General features: G+C 61.1%; 1 protein-coding gene across 4 annotated transcripts in view; it reads right to left on the reverse strand.

Moving 5' to 3' along the window:
* Positions 1-4,587: 4,587 nt before the first annotated feature.
* Positions 4,588-14,215, reverse strand: part of SARDH (sarcosine dehydrogenase) — a 68,044-nt gene continuing 58,416 nt past the window's right edge. For all 4 annotated transcript variants that reach the window (XM_014736130.3, XM_023629265.2, XM_001498978.6 and 1 more), the window contains exons 19-22: positions 11,556-11,718; positions 10,868-11,036; positions 8,400-8,535; positions 4,588-5,858 (exon numbers count right to left, since the gene is read on the reverse strand). In XM_014736130.3, the coding sequence (XP_014591616.2) occupies positions 5,733-5,858; positions 8,400-8,535; positions 10,868-11,036; positions 11,556-11,718 (594 nt within the window). In that variant the 3' untranslated portion in view covers positions 4,588-5,732. The remainder of the gene's footprint in view (positions 5,859-8,399; positions 8,536-10,867; positions 11,037-11,555; positions 11,719-14,215) is intronic.

Raw genomic sequence — 14,215 nt, forward strand, 5'->3', positions numbered from 1 at the left:
GTCTAGCAGCTTGTGCTCCCATTCCTCCCTCTGCTGTGTGGCCCTGGACAACTTGCTTTCCCTCTCTGGGCCTCCATCCTCCATCTGCCCACTGAGAAGGTTTCCCAGCTTCCTGGGGGTGGGGGCTGCTAAGGTGACATGACTCACTAGCTGTGAGGTGCCTAGAATCCCAGGCTGAGATGTGCTCACATAGGATCAGTGTTGAGAGGGCCAGGGGTAGAGGGGGTGGGGGTGTTCCCAGGCTGCAGGCTCCAGCTGGAGCAGACGGGTCTGCCTGAGCTGATCCCAGGATGCTCCAGAGCTGTGCTGTCCAGTAGTCTTTAGCCTCATGTGGCTATTGAAGCTTAATTTTAAATGAATTAAAATGATATAAAAAGAAACATTTGGGTTCTCGGTCACACCTGCCACATTTCAAATGTTCAACACGTCTATGTGGCCTGTGGCTACTGTACCGGACAGCGCAGATAGAAAGCATTTCCATCATGGCAGAAAGTTCTACGGGGCCATGCTGCCCTGGGGGCTGTGGTCCCAGACAGCACCAGCTGAGCAGAGCTGCAAGGGTGCGGGGGCACACACATCCTCAGAGCTCTGAGCCTGTCCCCAACGGGCTGCAGGGGGCCTGGCTCTGGCCGGCTCTGGAGGGAGTAGCTGGACCACCTCAGGGGTGCAGGCAATTCCAAGGCAGTGTTTTGGGGAGAACGTGTTCACGGCTGAGCATGATCACTCCTGCTGGAAGCCTCCTTGGTCCCCACTGCAAAGCATCAGCAGCGTCCCCATGTCGACCACCAGAAATACCCCACAGGGCTCCCAGCACCCCGGGGAACAGGCTTGGAACGGAGACTCCGGGTCCGCCAATTGTCAAAGGATGTCTCAGTCCCCGGCCCCCATCCCCCATCCTGCAGTGCAGATGGAGAAACTGAGCCCCAGTGGTGCCTGGCTCTTCCCGCCTCCTCTCTGCTCAAAACAAGCTTCTCATGATCGCCAAGTGCCCTGTTAGTCTCTGGGCCTTCTAAATGCACTGGAAGCCACGAGCGGGCTCCCCGGGACATGCACCCATCTATCGTCCTTGTCCCTCTAGGATCCCCTCCCCGCACGTCCGCCCGCCCTGGCGCGGACACCCCACATTCCCCTGAGTTTTCAGGAGCGCCTTGCATGGAAGGCGGTCCACTGAGTCCCAAGAATCCCAGGCCAGAAACTTCTGTTTTTTGTAGAGGATTCCTAATAGGGATTTGGGGAGCCTTCAGTGGAAGATTCTAGACTGGAACGCAGGAGGCCCTCACTCCGTGATTTGGAACTTCGGAGGGGCTGGGTCACGGGCTGCTCGACAACTCAATTTAAGTGGGGTCTAGAAGTGCCCTCAAACACATCTGCTGGTAAACAGAGAGGTCTGGACCCGGCGTGGACTCAGGACCACCACAGATGCCCCAAGCTGGCCCCCTGTCCCCCAGTCCCTCTAGTCCCGGGTCTCACGTCCCCCAAGCCTCATTCCTCTGTCCAGTCTGAAATACTTTCCCAGGGCCAGCTGGGGATCAGGCCCTGTTGTAGGCACTCGGGATGGAACTGTGAGCAAAAACGTGCCACCTCAAGGGGCTACATTCCATTGAGGGAGAGAGGCAGACAGTGGACAAGAAGGAGAGCCTGCAGTATGGAGAGGGCTAAACGGATCAGGAGGGGAAGATGGGCTGTGCAGGGTGGCCGTCGGGGACAGCCCGGCTGAGAAAGTGGCATTAGTTAAAATCCTGAAGGAGATGAGGAAGGAGTCCCATGGGTATCTGGGAAGAGGGCCTTCTGGAAGAGGGACTGGCAGTGCAAAGGCCCTGAGGTGGGGATGAATCTGATGTGTTCGAGTAACGGTGAGAAGGCCGTCGTGGCTGAGCAGAGGTGGGGCAGGAGCAGCCAGAGAAGTCGGGGGTCAGAGAGGCTGTGATGGGGAGGCAGAGGCCAACGGAGGCCAGTGCAGTAACCAGGGGCAGGTGTGGTAATGCAGACCAGGGAAGCCGCAACGGGGGTGCAGACACGGGGTCAGGCTTCAGGTATACTTGGAAGGGAGAGCCAATGAACTTGCTGGCAAATTCTAGAATGTGAGCAAGCAGATAAAGGACATCTTCACATAGGCTTCCATATCAGGACTCATCCTGCAGAACTTGGCCGGCGGGCCAGAGGCCTGAGGTTGTGACCCTGACTTCTGGCCGTGGGCACATCCCATCTTCCCACCCCTTGTTCTGTGCCCAAGTCTTTGCCTCTGTGTGGGGACCTTTGCCCTCTGTCCCCTCACCAGTCGGAAGTCAAAGCTTCGCGCTGGGCTGCTTCCTCATCTGAAGGCACCTGCTCTTCTGGAGGTGGGAGGAGGTGGGGGGGACGGGGAGGAGTCGGTTACCCCACCCCCGTGGTGGCAGTTGCTAGAAGATGCCAGGAGCACTCACTGCGGGAGGACCTGGCCCATGCAGAGCCTGGCCCGTGGCCCTGTCTCCTGGTGTGGCCTGCTGAGCCCGAGGTGGGAGGGGCCCTGAGTTAGCCCAGCATTTGGAGGGTCAGCATAGTCACACGGGGGGCCTTGGACTTTAAGCCGTTAATGTGGGGAGACTGGGAGGGGATCCGGCTCATGCTGGGGTGTTCTGAGCCCTCCCAGCGCTGCGGTGAGCACCGCCAGAGCCAGCTGGTGGGCCAGGGGCTGTGGCTGGACAGGGAGGGAGTTGGGCAGGCCGTCTGGCGGGGCTTCCTCTCCAGGGTCTGGAAGATGCAGGCTGTTGCGTGTCTTGATGCGACCCAGCTCACAGGGGCCACGCTCCACTGAGCCCTTCACGGACACTGGCATCTGCTCCTCCCCACGGCCCACAGGATGCCCATCCTCTGCTCACGCACCAGGTGAGGACCCTTGGAGGAGTGAGGGCCTTGCCAGGGTCCCAGGGCTCCCGCCTGGTGGGCCCCCTCCACGCTCACTTCCGAGCTACCCGGAGCAAGGGGGCTCAGCTGCTCGCCTCTCCAGCAGAGACTTGGGTAGGATGTGCCGGCCATCCCTGGGCAAGCCCTCTGGCCTCCCTGTGCATCCTCCCATGGGGTAAGGATGAGATGAGCACTCAGGCCACACCAAGGCTGGAAGGGGCTTCCGTGGGGGCAGGGAGGGTCCTCAGCACTCAGGAGCCCCACTGGAGGCTTCCCCCAGCTGAAGCAGAGCGAGGGAGAATGAGGGCTGTGTCCCCCATGTCCCCTTTGCAGATGAGGTGGCTGAAGCCCAGGGGTCACTGCCCAGGTCAGATGACAGGTCAGACTCACGCCAGGACCTTACCACGTGACAGGCTTGTTGTCCACAATCGCCTAAGTGTTCCCCTGCACCTGTCCTTTGCCAAACGCTTTTGCTGGCACTCTCGTCAGCTTTGTTGGAGAGAGGTGGGCCCCGTGCCGGCTCCGCGCATGTGAGGCGTCAGGGAAGTGAGGGACTGGGAGTCGCCTGGGCATTCCACTGCCAGGCCCTTGGTCCTCCCTAGAGAGATGGGCACCTCATCCCTGCCAGCCGGTTTCTCCCCACTTACTACAGGAGGACCGGAGGCGAGTGCTGGCCGGGCCGCTGTGATGCAAATGCCCTTGCTGGGCACAGGGGTCTGGGACCCATGTGGCCTCTTCTGGCCCAAGTGCAGCCAGCCATGGCCACCTGCTCCAGCTGACAGACAGGAGCTAGCAGGGGAGTTGGGTAAGACGGGGTTGGCCATCTGCCTGCCGCAGGGGCACCACTGTGCCCTAAGCCCCTTCCAGGAGGCTTTGAGCTCCAGGGACCACGGGGCTGGCATGCAGGTTGCGTCTGAGGGCACAGGAGGCCCCCTTTCTCCTCCCTTTCGACTTCTGGCCAAGCGCAGGCCAGTTTGCCCAGAATTCCTGATAGGCAGTACTCAGAGCCACCGTTCGGGCCATGGTACTCATTTTGTCCAGAAAAACCTTCAAAAATGGATGTAGCAACAGGTGTCTCCAGATTAGGGGAAGGGAGACTGCCCGGGGTCACTGGGGTTGGACGTGCTCCCAGGGGAGGGTGATGTCATCCCTAGGTGACCCATGCCAGACACACAGGGCCGGAGCATGGCTGGACCTTCCTGTAGCCAGCAGGATAAAGAGGGTCAGCTCAGGGGCAGCTCACGAGGGCCTCTCTCAGGTCATGACCCCATGCCCTCTCCAAAGGGACGGGGTTATTTCTCGTGGGCAGAGGAGAAAACGCACGAACAGGGAGGACGCACGTGACAGTTTCTGTTTCCGAGCTCAGCCCCCGAGGAAGGAGTTGGACTGAGACCCGTGTCAGCCTCTCCTTGTCCTCAGCCCCCACCCAAGGACAGGCTGTGGAATGAACACGTCCACCGGCCTCATCCAGGGGTCTGCGGCCAAACCACAGAGCTGGGGGAAGCAGGCCAGGCCATGTGGGAAGCCACTCCCCGGCCCCCTGGGCCTCCCCCAGGCCTCTTATGCGGGAGCTGGGCCCCATGAACCCGGGGGCTGCAGGCATTCCTTGGGCCCCGGGAGTGTGACAGCCAGAGGCCCCGCTCCCCAGCCTGCGGTCTGGCCAGGGGGCCGAAAAGCTCTCCATAGGCCATCTGAAACCCGAACTTCTTCCCACGGCTTCAACTTTATTAGTCTGACCTGTTCCAGCTCCGTCCACAGCAGGGCTACAGGGTGTGAGCATCTGGAAGCAGCCAGGGCCCCCCAAGGATTGCCTGCACCCCAATCACCCCACCGCCTCTTGCGAGCATTTGTGGGAACCCTGTCCCCTGAGTGTCTGCTGCCCTCTGCTCCCCAGAGGGCTGGGCATGTCTGGGTACAACCATGTGGTGCAGCTTTGTGGGGGCGGCCTGGTCCTTGGGCTGCCCAGTGGGCAGAGAAATCCTGCTGACGGGAGCTGGGGGTGGGGGCAAGGTGAAGAGGAAGGGACCTGGGCACGTGGGCGGCATGATGGACACCCAGCCCAGGCGGGGAGCAGGCTCACCCGGAGACGTTAGGGAGTTCTGAAGGCCCAGCGAAGTGGCGCAGGTGGTCACCCCCTTCAAGGCCCTGTGCAAGGTCCTCCCCCTGGGGGCTGAAGAGCAGGGAGACGAGACGAGACAGGAGCTGTGTCCCAAGCAAATGGCAGGGCCAAAGGCCACCCAGGCAGGAGGATCCCGTCAGGTCCTTCCTCGCCTCACATCCCTCCTCTCCAGGCCTAGTGAGCAAGGGGCTCCCGGGGAAACCAAGGCAGGCGATGGAGCGTCTGCATGGGTGAGGGAGGGCACTGACGGAAGGGTCTGAGACCCCCACCCCCTGCTCCGCCCACCATCTCAGAAGGCCGTCAAGAACTGAGAGGTCGGGGCCAACAGCACTAACCAGGACTGGATCCCAGCGCCCTCCAGGGGCCGGGCCGCTGCAGCCAGACGGGCAGAGCTTGCCTCCCGGCTGCGCCGGCTTCTCCGGGGCTCGCTGAGCACCTGCCCAGGGCAGCAGGCCGTGGTCCCGGAGCCCAAGACGTGATGGGTTTGTTTTCTGGGGGCTGGGGGTCACCTAGAGACCCCCTTCTGGTCAGTGATCACAGGACGGGCCACTGGGTCCTCTCTCCACTCTCTGTCCATATCTGTCTGGGGGGTCAGCAGGCCTGGACTGAGGGCGGAGAGGACCCAAGTGCTGGCAGGGGTCCAGGTCCTGGGGTCCAGGGCTGTGCAGCTGGTGGGTTCCACGGCACAGGGTGGCTCCTGAGCAGCTGAGGCCCTGCCCCACAGGCCCCGTCAGTAGAGTCCCTTCACCCGCTTGTTGTCGGGGTCGAAGGGAGATTTCAGGTGAGCCCGGGCAGGGTAGGTCACCCCCATCCTCTCCAGGACGTAGTCCCCACTCTTCACAAAGTCCAGCGAGACCTAGAAACAGAAGACGAGGGGACATGGCTCATTAGCGGGCGGGTGCTGGGCCCCCACCAGCCCGCTGCCCGGAAGTGGGGTCTCAGCCTCACTTCCTCCCCTGTGGGCAAACCCATCGTGTGCTGAGGGCCTTCCGTGAACTGAGGAGCTGCCTGAGCAGGTAGATGCCATGTCCCCCGTGCCCCTGAGGACCGGGGTCCAGCAGAGCCAAGCTCCGGCAGCCAGTGAGATCCCACAGGACAGCACGCCTCCCGCCCCAGCAGCTCCAGGCCCCTGGAAACAGTGGGGAACAGAAACACACCGTTGACCCTGAGCACACACAGCAGCTGCAGGCAGAGCAGAGCGGGCTGGCCCCGCTGCCCGCTCGGGCATCCTGCTCTCTGCCTATAGCGATTATGCCCAGGGCTGGGCCACGAGGAGGGTGTCTCAGAGCTCTGCTCTGGGAGTCAGAGGACCCTCTCTCCCGGCAACTCAGGACTGGAGGAAAAAAATGAAAACCGAGGCTGTTTGTGCAACTGTAGAATTGGGAGCGAACGGCTTCTAGACCAGGCTTCTGAGCTGTGGTAGCACCCTGGGGCTTAGAGCTCTGAGCCGCCCCCCCCGGCCCACAGGCAGGTGGCACAGGCCGCCGGTGCCTTCGGATGTCTGAAGGAGTGGCTGACTCAGAGCCAGCTCGTGGTCCTGGCTCATAAACTCCCAGGAGGCCCCAAACTTTGCTCCCACCTCCACAGCCTGTCCTCTCAAGGGGCAGGTTCTTATGAAGGAATGCGGGTTACCCCACGCGCATGCTGGTAAATGTTTACCAAGCAGCTCTCCGGGGGGCTGGGGTCGGGGACGTGCTGTTTGGAGAGTCTGCCCATTTCCACGTGGTGAATACTCTGGACATCCCTGATGGCGGATTTGGGAAGAGATGGGCACAGTCGGCTCTCGAAAGTGAGCCTGAGCCGGCCCCGGCCCTCCGTTCGTCGTCTCTGAGCACCCTGGAGTACTTGTCTGGGGAATGTGTCAGCTCCCCTTCTTCGGCCACATTAATTATAAACCCATCCCCGAGGGAGTAGAACAGGCAAATCTCTGAAAGAGGCGCCTGGGCCTGCACCCACCCTCGCCCCAGCACAGCGTGAACACAGAGCCTCAGCCGGGACCCAGGGCCCCGTATCTGGGGGTGTCCAAGAAGGTCCTTTGTCACTGCCCAACGTCACCACCAGCCACGGCAGCCTCATCATCACAATGCTGCTCATTGAGTCCTCACTCTGAGTGGCGATTTGTACAACAGCCCCGCGAGGCAGGAGGGAGTCTGTCTCCACTCTACAGATGAGGAAACTGAGGCTCAGAGAGAAGCCCTTGTCGGAGGTCGTGGAGCCAGTGAAGGGCAGAGCGTCCAGGCTCTTGGCTCCAAGCCCGTGTCCTGAGCCTCTCAGGCCCCCACAGGGTGCAGCCTCCCCACCCAGGACTTGCTGTAGGCCCAGGGTGGGAGCCACTGTACCCGTTCCCCCTGGGGCCTACATACCAGGCCCAGCACTCCCCCTGCACCCCTGCTGGGGCTGCTCTGACGCACGCCCACCTGCCTCCTGCTGCTGCTGCCCCCAAGTGCCCCTCCCTGCAGTCTCAGCGTGGGGAGGTGGGGGGACGCAGCCCAGAGTCTTCTAAGACCGTCCAGACTGCCAGCCAGAAAGCTGTGGAGCCAGGCCCCCTGGAGGGGCAGCCAGCCCTCGGCCAGAGCCTCCTGGGGCCTCAGCTTCTCAGCCGTCTGGGGGCCAGTACAGGGCTCCAGGGAGGCGGGCAGGCGGGGCCATAAAGGTGCTGGTGGTCACCCCAGCTCCTCCTCCTAGCTCACCTCACACAACCCACCCCTGCCACGTGCCACCTCCGTGAGCAGCCCGTACCACAGGAGCATGGGGACCCCACCTGGGCTCACGGCCCCTGAAGCCCCCTTCTCCGCCCCCTCACCTGCCAATATGGAGGAAGGCATCTGTGCTCAGAGATTATTTGGGTTTTTAAATGGTGTTTGGGTAAAATGTTTAGATTTTCTCCACCCAGAACACACTGCCCCTTCTCCCGAAATGTGCCTGCGTGTGCACGTGTGCATACATGTGTGTACACTGACATGAGTGCATACGAGTACACACAACTGTGTGCATGTACATGGGGCCCCGGCCTGGGGCATGTCTGGGATGAGGAAGGAGAGGAGGCGGAGAGAGGAGGAATTTGAGTCTGGGCCTCTGCTCACCCTGGAGCCCACCCCAGGGCACGGGGCGGGCAGCAGCGGAGGTTTGGTCTCTCGCTCCGGGGAGCAGAGGGTGTTCACCCCGGCCCAGAGCCCCTTTCTGACCAAGAGAAGCCTGGAGCTTCCAACGTCAGGTCCTTCAGAAAGAAAACAAGGAAACAGCTGCCAGGTCTGCCCTGAGACTCGGCCCATCAGTCAGTCGCCTCACTGTGCTCCCATCCTGAGGCCCAGCACACTCAGGGCGCGGTGACGGGTACCGGTGTGGGGCCTGCAGAGGAACCGGGGCTCCCCAGGCAATCCCAGGGAAGTGGACTCACCGGCCCACCGCTGGGGTCCCGGATGTAGCCGTAGGCGAGGGTCTTATCAATGGTGAACCCGAAGTCGGCCCTTCGGATGTGGCCCACCACTTGGCCGTTTCTCCAGATGGCCTCCAGGCCGAACATGGGCACTTTTCTGGAAGAAGCAACAGAGATAGCTGGGACCCCAGAGGCCCCAGAGGGGAAACACCTGTGCTTTGGCCTAGAGGAGGAGAAAGGGAAGCTGGACGTGACTGCCAGACCCCGGGCTCCATCCCTGAGCCCTGGCTAACTCCAGAGCCACCCTGTGCCTGGCCCGCCCGGGGACGCCAGGGCACAGGCTCAGAGCGAATAAACAAAAGAGCAGAGGGGCCGGCCTGGTGGCTCAGTGGTTAAGTGTGCACGTTCCCCTTAGGCGGCCCAGGGTTCACCAGTTCGGATCCCGGGTGTAGACACGGCACCGCTTGGCACGCCATGCTGTGGTAGGCATCCCACATATAAAGTGGAGGAGGATGGGCACGGATGTTAGCTCAGGGCCAGTCTTCCTCAGCAAAAGGAGGAGGATTGGCAGAAGTTAGCTCAGGGCTAATCTTCCTCAAAAAAAAAAAAAAAGCAAAGAACACCCCAACCAGGGTCTGACTCTGTCCGCACAGACAGGCCCCGTGTGTTTGACAAGGCCCATCTTCAGATTTCTTTCCCGCTTGACTTCCTAATGGTTGAAAACATTACGCCACTGTGGCTTCTTCTGCTCTGTTGAGTTTTCTTTTTTTACAGTATGTGCATAATTTATTAAAAGCACTTTGTTGCATGTTAGCTATGAATGCTCTCTGTAATACTGAGTTTTTGAAAATTCAAAATAGAAAACAAAGAACAGATTAAACTTCAGTCCCAGAGATGCCAGCACCCGGAAGTAAAGGGTAAAGTTTTGGTGCAAATCTTTGCAAACCTGTCCCTCTTGGTGCTTCATTGGTGGTGTTTATCGAGGGCCTGCTGGGTGCTGCAGACTGCGCTGGGTGCTGGGGATGCAGCACTAATGGGGCGGCGAGCGCCACACTGGCCCCAGGGCCCCGAGGGGCAGGCGACAGGGCTGTGCCTGCAGGAGCCGGGCGTGGCCGGGCGGTGTGCTAACTGGAGTTGTGTTGCAGAGTCAAAGAGCCTGACAGGTCTGGGGTTCTCGTAAACATGTCCCGTGTCCCCTGGTTTCACCCGAGTCCTCAGAGACGGTGCCGTCCGCACTTGACGAAACATGCTCAGGGAGGCCACCTGCCTCCCCCAAGGCCCCAGAGCAAACCAGCAGGAGTTCTCTGCACCTCCACAGCTAGTACCCAGCCGCATCTCTCCCCAGGACTGGGACGCCCAAGCTGCGGCACTGGGTGGGCTTCGCAGCCTGGCAGACGTCACCTGAGTGGGCAAGCCTGAGGCTGCTCTTAGAGCCAGACCACACAGGGGCTTCCTGCAGGGCCAGGCCCAGAGGGGCTCTGCGGACCCCTGCTCTGTCTGTGAGGGGCCCTGTCGGCCCGCCCAGTCCCGCGCCCCCAAAGTAGAGCTGAGCGGCTCCCCAGGAGATGGACGACCCACCCCCCGCCCCGCTTGCTCTCCACCCCCGACTCTCTCACACTTGACACTTCTTGGGAGGGCTCCAGAAATCTGGGAGAAGTGGCACCATCTGTGGCTGCCTTTCAGCTCTGAATCAACAAAGCCCAGAGACGCGGCTGCCCTGGAGACTGTTGCTACTCAGATTCCTGCAGAAGCCACAGCCGCACGCGCTCACACCCCGGGCTGATGCAGCCCAGGTGGAATCCAGGTGCCTGGAACCCAGGGACAAGGTGGGCCCAGCTCCAGGGACATGATGGCGATATGCTCAAAGCTGTGCCTTGTGGGGAGAGCAGAAGGGGCCGGACCCCCAGACAGGTCTCCTTCCACCTCTGCCGCATGACTGGCACCCATCTGGTGGCCTCCATCTCTAAGCAGGGATGGTGGCCCCAGCCTGGCCCTTCCCCCCACCATCCCCCATCCCAGCTATGGGGATGATGTCACTGGAACACACGGGGAGGTCGCATTGACCAGGTAACCAGCTCTGAGCAGGGCTCACCCTGCCAAGGCCCTCGGCCTGGGTCCCCCCCACAGAGATGGGGCTCGGCCTGGCAGTGCTTTCTCTTGGAAAATCTGCATTTGAGGAAGGTGTGCCGGCTGCACGTCCCCACGGGCCCTGATGACCCATGCTGGTCCCTGGTCTGGGTCTGCCCCCTGCCTGGCCCTGGAGGGATCTGAGTCTGCAGGCTCAGCTTCGGGGTCAGGCCTGGCTTGGGTCCCAGCTCTGCCTCTCCGGGGCCTCAGTCTCCACTTCTGTCGCGGGGCTGCGGGGTGAGTTCTGACAGAGGGTCCGGCACGTGGGAAGAGTCAGTGCCCGGCGGCTGAGGAGAGGAACCGGGAGGCGCCTGCCTGCTTCAGCTGTGGCCGTCCCTTCCGGCTGGACCCAGGGTACTCACTCGTCCACGGTGAAGCATACCAGGCGCCGGCGCAGGCCCTCGGCCCGCTGCCTCTCCAGGGCCTCGCGCCCCAGGAAGGGGATGGCCGACTTGAGCTTGCAGGTGAAGGCCAAGCCAGCCTCCAGGGGGCTGTCGTCCTGCCGCAGGTCAGAGTGCCAGTGCCGGTAGCCTGTGGGGAGGGGAGACCATGAGGTCGGTGCCCAGCAGAGGGGGAGCTACCCCACCCTCAGAGCTGCTTCATGCCTTTGGCATCCAAGAAGATGGGCACCATCGACTGCAGGCCATTTCCCTTGGGTGAGCCCCCGGGCCAGACCACCCCGATCCACACTCCCGCCTCTGCACCATCGGGTGGGGGGCATCAGGGAGGGGGCTTGTGAAGGGAGCAGGCAGCACAGTGGGCCCCTTCTGCTCTGACGTTCTTCAACTTTTTCAGAGAAACTGAGGCACGGATCCAAATCCAGCTCTAGCCCCAGCCCTACAGTGCTGGGTAAGCCCCCACCTCTCCCTCTGGGTGTCAGGGATGCCAGGACCATCCTCGGCCTGTGTGGGTAGTGAGGGGGTCTGGGAAATGGACAATGTGGGGGAAGCATAGTAGGGCAGAGCACGGGTGACAGATTGGGGCCACGGCTTCTCTGCCTCCAGCGTGGCTCTGGGTGGCCCACCAGTGCCCTCCAGACCCTGCACACACCTTTCTCGATGCTCAAGGAGTCGATGGCACGGTATCCCGCGTTGACGAGGCCATGCTTGGCCCCCGCTGCCATCACAGCCTGGTACACGGGCACGCAGGACGGCCCTGGGATATGCAGCTCCCAGCCCAGCTCCCCCACAAAGGACAGCCTCATGGCCCGGACCTGGGGGGACAGGGCGTGGTTCAGACACCGGCTAAGCCCAGATGACTGAGGTCGAGGGCCAGCCAGCGCCCACCTACTGGTGGACAGTTCCTACTGTCACTGCTACTACCAGCTGGCCCTGGGCCCAGGCCGGCTGGCTGCCGAGAAATGGGGTCTCCCAAGGGGAGTCCTCAGGAGCACTCTGGAAATCTTTAAAAGGAAGAGGTGTCAACATTGGGAGACAGAGGTGGTGGACAGGTGGTTCCCAGGCCTCGGCTCTTCTTCTAAGTGACTGTAGGAGTGTCCTGGGGCCATCATCACAAAGTACCACAAACCAGGTGGATTAAAAGAACAGAAGTGAGTTCTCCCCCAGTCCTGCGGCTGGAAGTCCAAAATCAAGGTGTCAGCCAGCCGCTCCCTCTGAGGCCCCTAGGAGGGTCCTTCCTGCGTCTTCCAGCTTTGAGGCCCACCCTAATCTCTTCTTCTGTCTCTTCTCTTCTCCTATCAGGACACCTGTCCTTGGATGGCGGGCCCACCCTAATCCAGGATGCTCTATCTCGAGATCCTCCCCTTAATTACATCTGCAAAGACACTGTCTCCAGGGTCCCATTCACAGTTTCTGGGGGTGAGGACGCAGATGTCTCTTTTGGGAGTCCACCATTCAGTCACTGCAGTGACCTTGGGCAAGCCTTCTAGCTTCCCAGGGACCTCAATTTTCTCGTGTGTAACCGGGGTCAGGAGCCTGGCTTTGTCTGCTTGAAGCTCTGGGTTGAGTTGGGGGGAGTTGACAGGGTGTCAGCAGCACCTGCGGCTGCCAGGGCGGGTTCAGAGGCGTCGAGGAGGGAGGCGGCTGGGTGGTGAGCAAGCGTTCTGACCACTCCCCGGCAGGCGCTGGGCTCTGAAGACAGATACAGCCCCTGAGCCCCAGAACTCAAGTCTTAGAAGGACGCAGCATAAGCCAGCTCATGGCACCCACGCTGTGGGGGCACAGAGCTGGAAGGAAGGACCCTGCTTGGGAGAGACGGACCGGCTGGAAGCTCCAGTGGAGTCTGTCATTGCAGACAGGCCTTCCAGGCACAGGGGTGGGGAGGGAGCAGGCATGCAGTGGGGACGGGAGAGAAAGGCCTGCAGGTGGGACTAAGGGCCTTGTCGTCTGGCTGTGGACATTTGACTGTGAAGGCCACTGGCGTGAGAGCTGGGTCCCACAGGCCAAGACTGTGGGCCCCAAAACCCCACGGAAATGACAGTGCTGTTTATGGAGTGTCCATGGGCTTAGCTTTTCACGTGCATTACTCCATTGAACCTCTTCACGGCCCCTCACGGTGGTGGGGACCACTGGAAATATTGTCCAGGGGATGGTGCAGAAACAGGGGCTCCAGAGGCGCCCAACCTGGCCTGACCACACACAGCTCTGATGGGGACACCTGGTCTCTGGGTGCACACCTGTGTCCTGGACCAGCAGCTGCATGGAGGCCACCACAGGCCCGGAGTGACGCCCGGTCCAGTAGCACGTGCCTTTCCTGAAGTCGGCTTGGTCACATGTCATTCACACACCCAGCAACTGGAGCCTACTTCCTGGCCTCCAGGCAAACCCTTGAACCCACAGTGTTGCCATGTGTAAGGCCCGAGCCCTCGACCCCGGGACTGTCCACCTTACAAAAGGGACATTGAGAGCCCAGCGAGTCACCGAGCTCAGAGATCAAGGAGCTGATCCCATCACTGCTCAGAGCTGAAAGGTGTGCCCGGTGCAGCTCCCGCCCGGACAATGTCTCAGCAGGAGGGCAGAGGCTGCTCGCCCCACCACAGGCCAGCTCCTTATACATCTGACACTTTAATCACAGTGCACCGAGGGGTGGATTCCAAAAGCTTTTGAGATGGCGTAAATCTGCTCTGAGTTGCTATTTCCCCGGGCCTCTCAAAAAACTCAGAATTGACAGAGAAATTGTACTGTTGACGGTGCCCCGTTTCCCTGGTACAAGCCACAGACCCCTGACAAAGACTGCCTTGTCAACAGGGTTCTAATTTTAGACAGACTATGGAGGCGCTTCAGGCTCAAACCAATCTCATTTTGAACCAAGAAAAATCATTTTTAAAGCTCACCCATGAATGGTCCAGGATTGAAGGTTCCAGTGACACACGCGCACCCCCAGCTAAGGGAGAGGGTCGGCCGCGGGCTCCCCTTGAATTTCTGGGGGGCATGGAGCTATTCCAGCCCCTTCCCCAGCTCCCAGGAGCCCGGCGAGGCTGGGGCTGGCTCGTCCGGCCCTCCCTGTACCCCTGTGCGCAGGCCTGGCCCACAGCGGGGCTGGACCACTACGTCCGGGACAAAGGAGGAAAACGGGGGCAGACGAACCGCTGGTCTCCAGCAAAGTGGGGGCGAGAATTTGAGGAATTCCAGGTGCCTCTCTAAGTTCACAGAACCACCGCTTCTCGAGACATCTTGCATTTGTCTGCACTGAGGCAGTGGAGTTGGGGGCGTCCTATTCCTTCTGAGCGGGGACATCTAACATAGGAGAAA

The sequence above is a fragment of the Equus caballus genome, chromosome 25 (assembly GCF_041296265.1).
Source record: "Equus caballus isolate H_3958 breed thoroughbred chromosome 25, TB-T2T, whole genome shotgun sequence".
Taxonomy (NCBI): domain Eukaryota; kingdom Metazoa; phylum Chordata; class Mammalia; order Perissodactyla; family Equidae; genus Equus; species Equus caballus.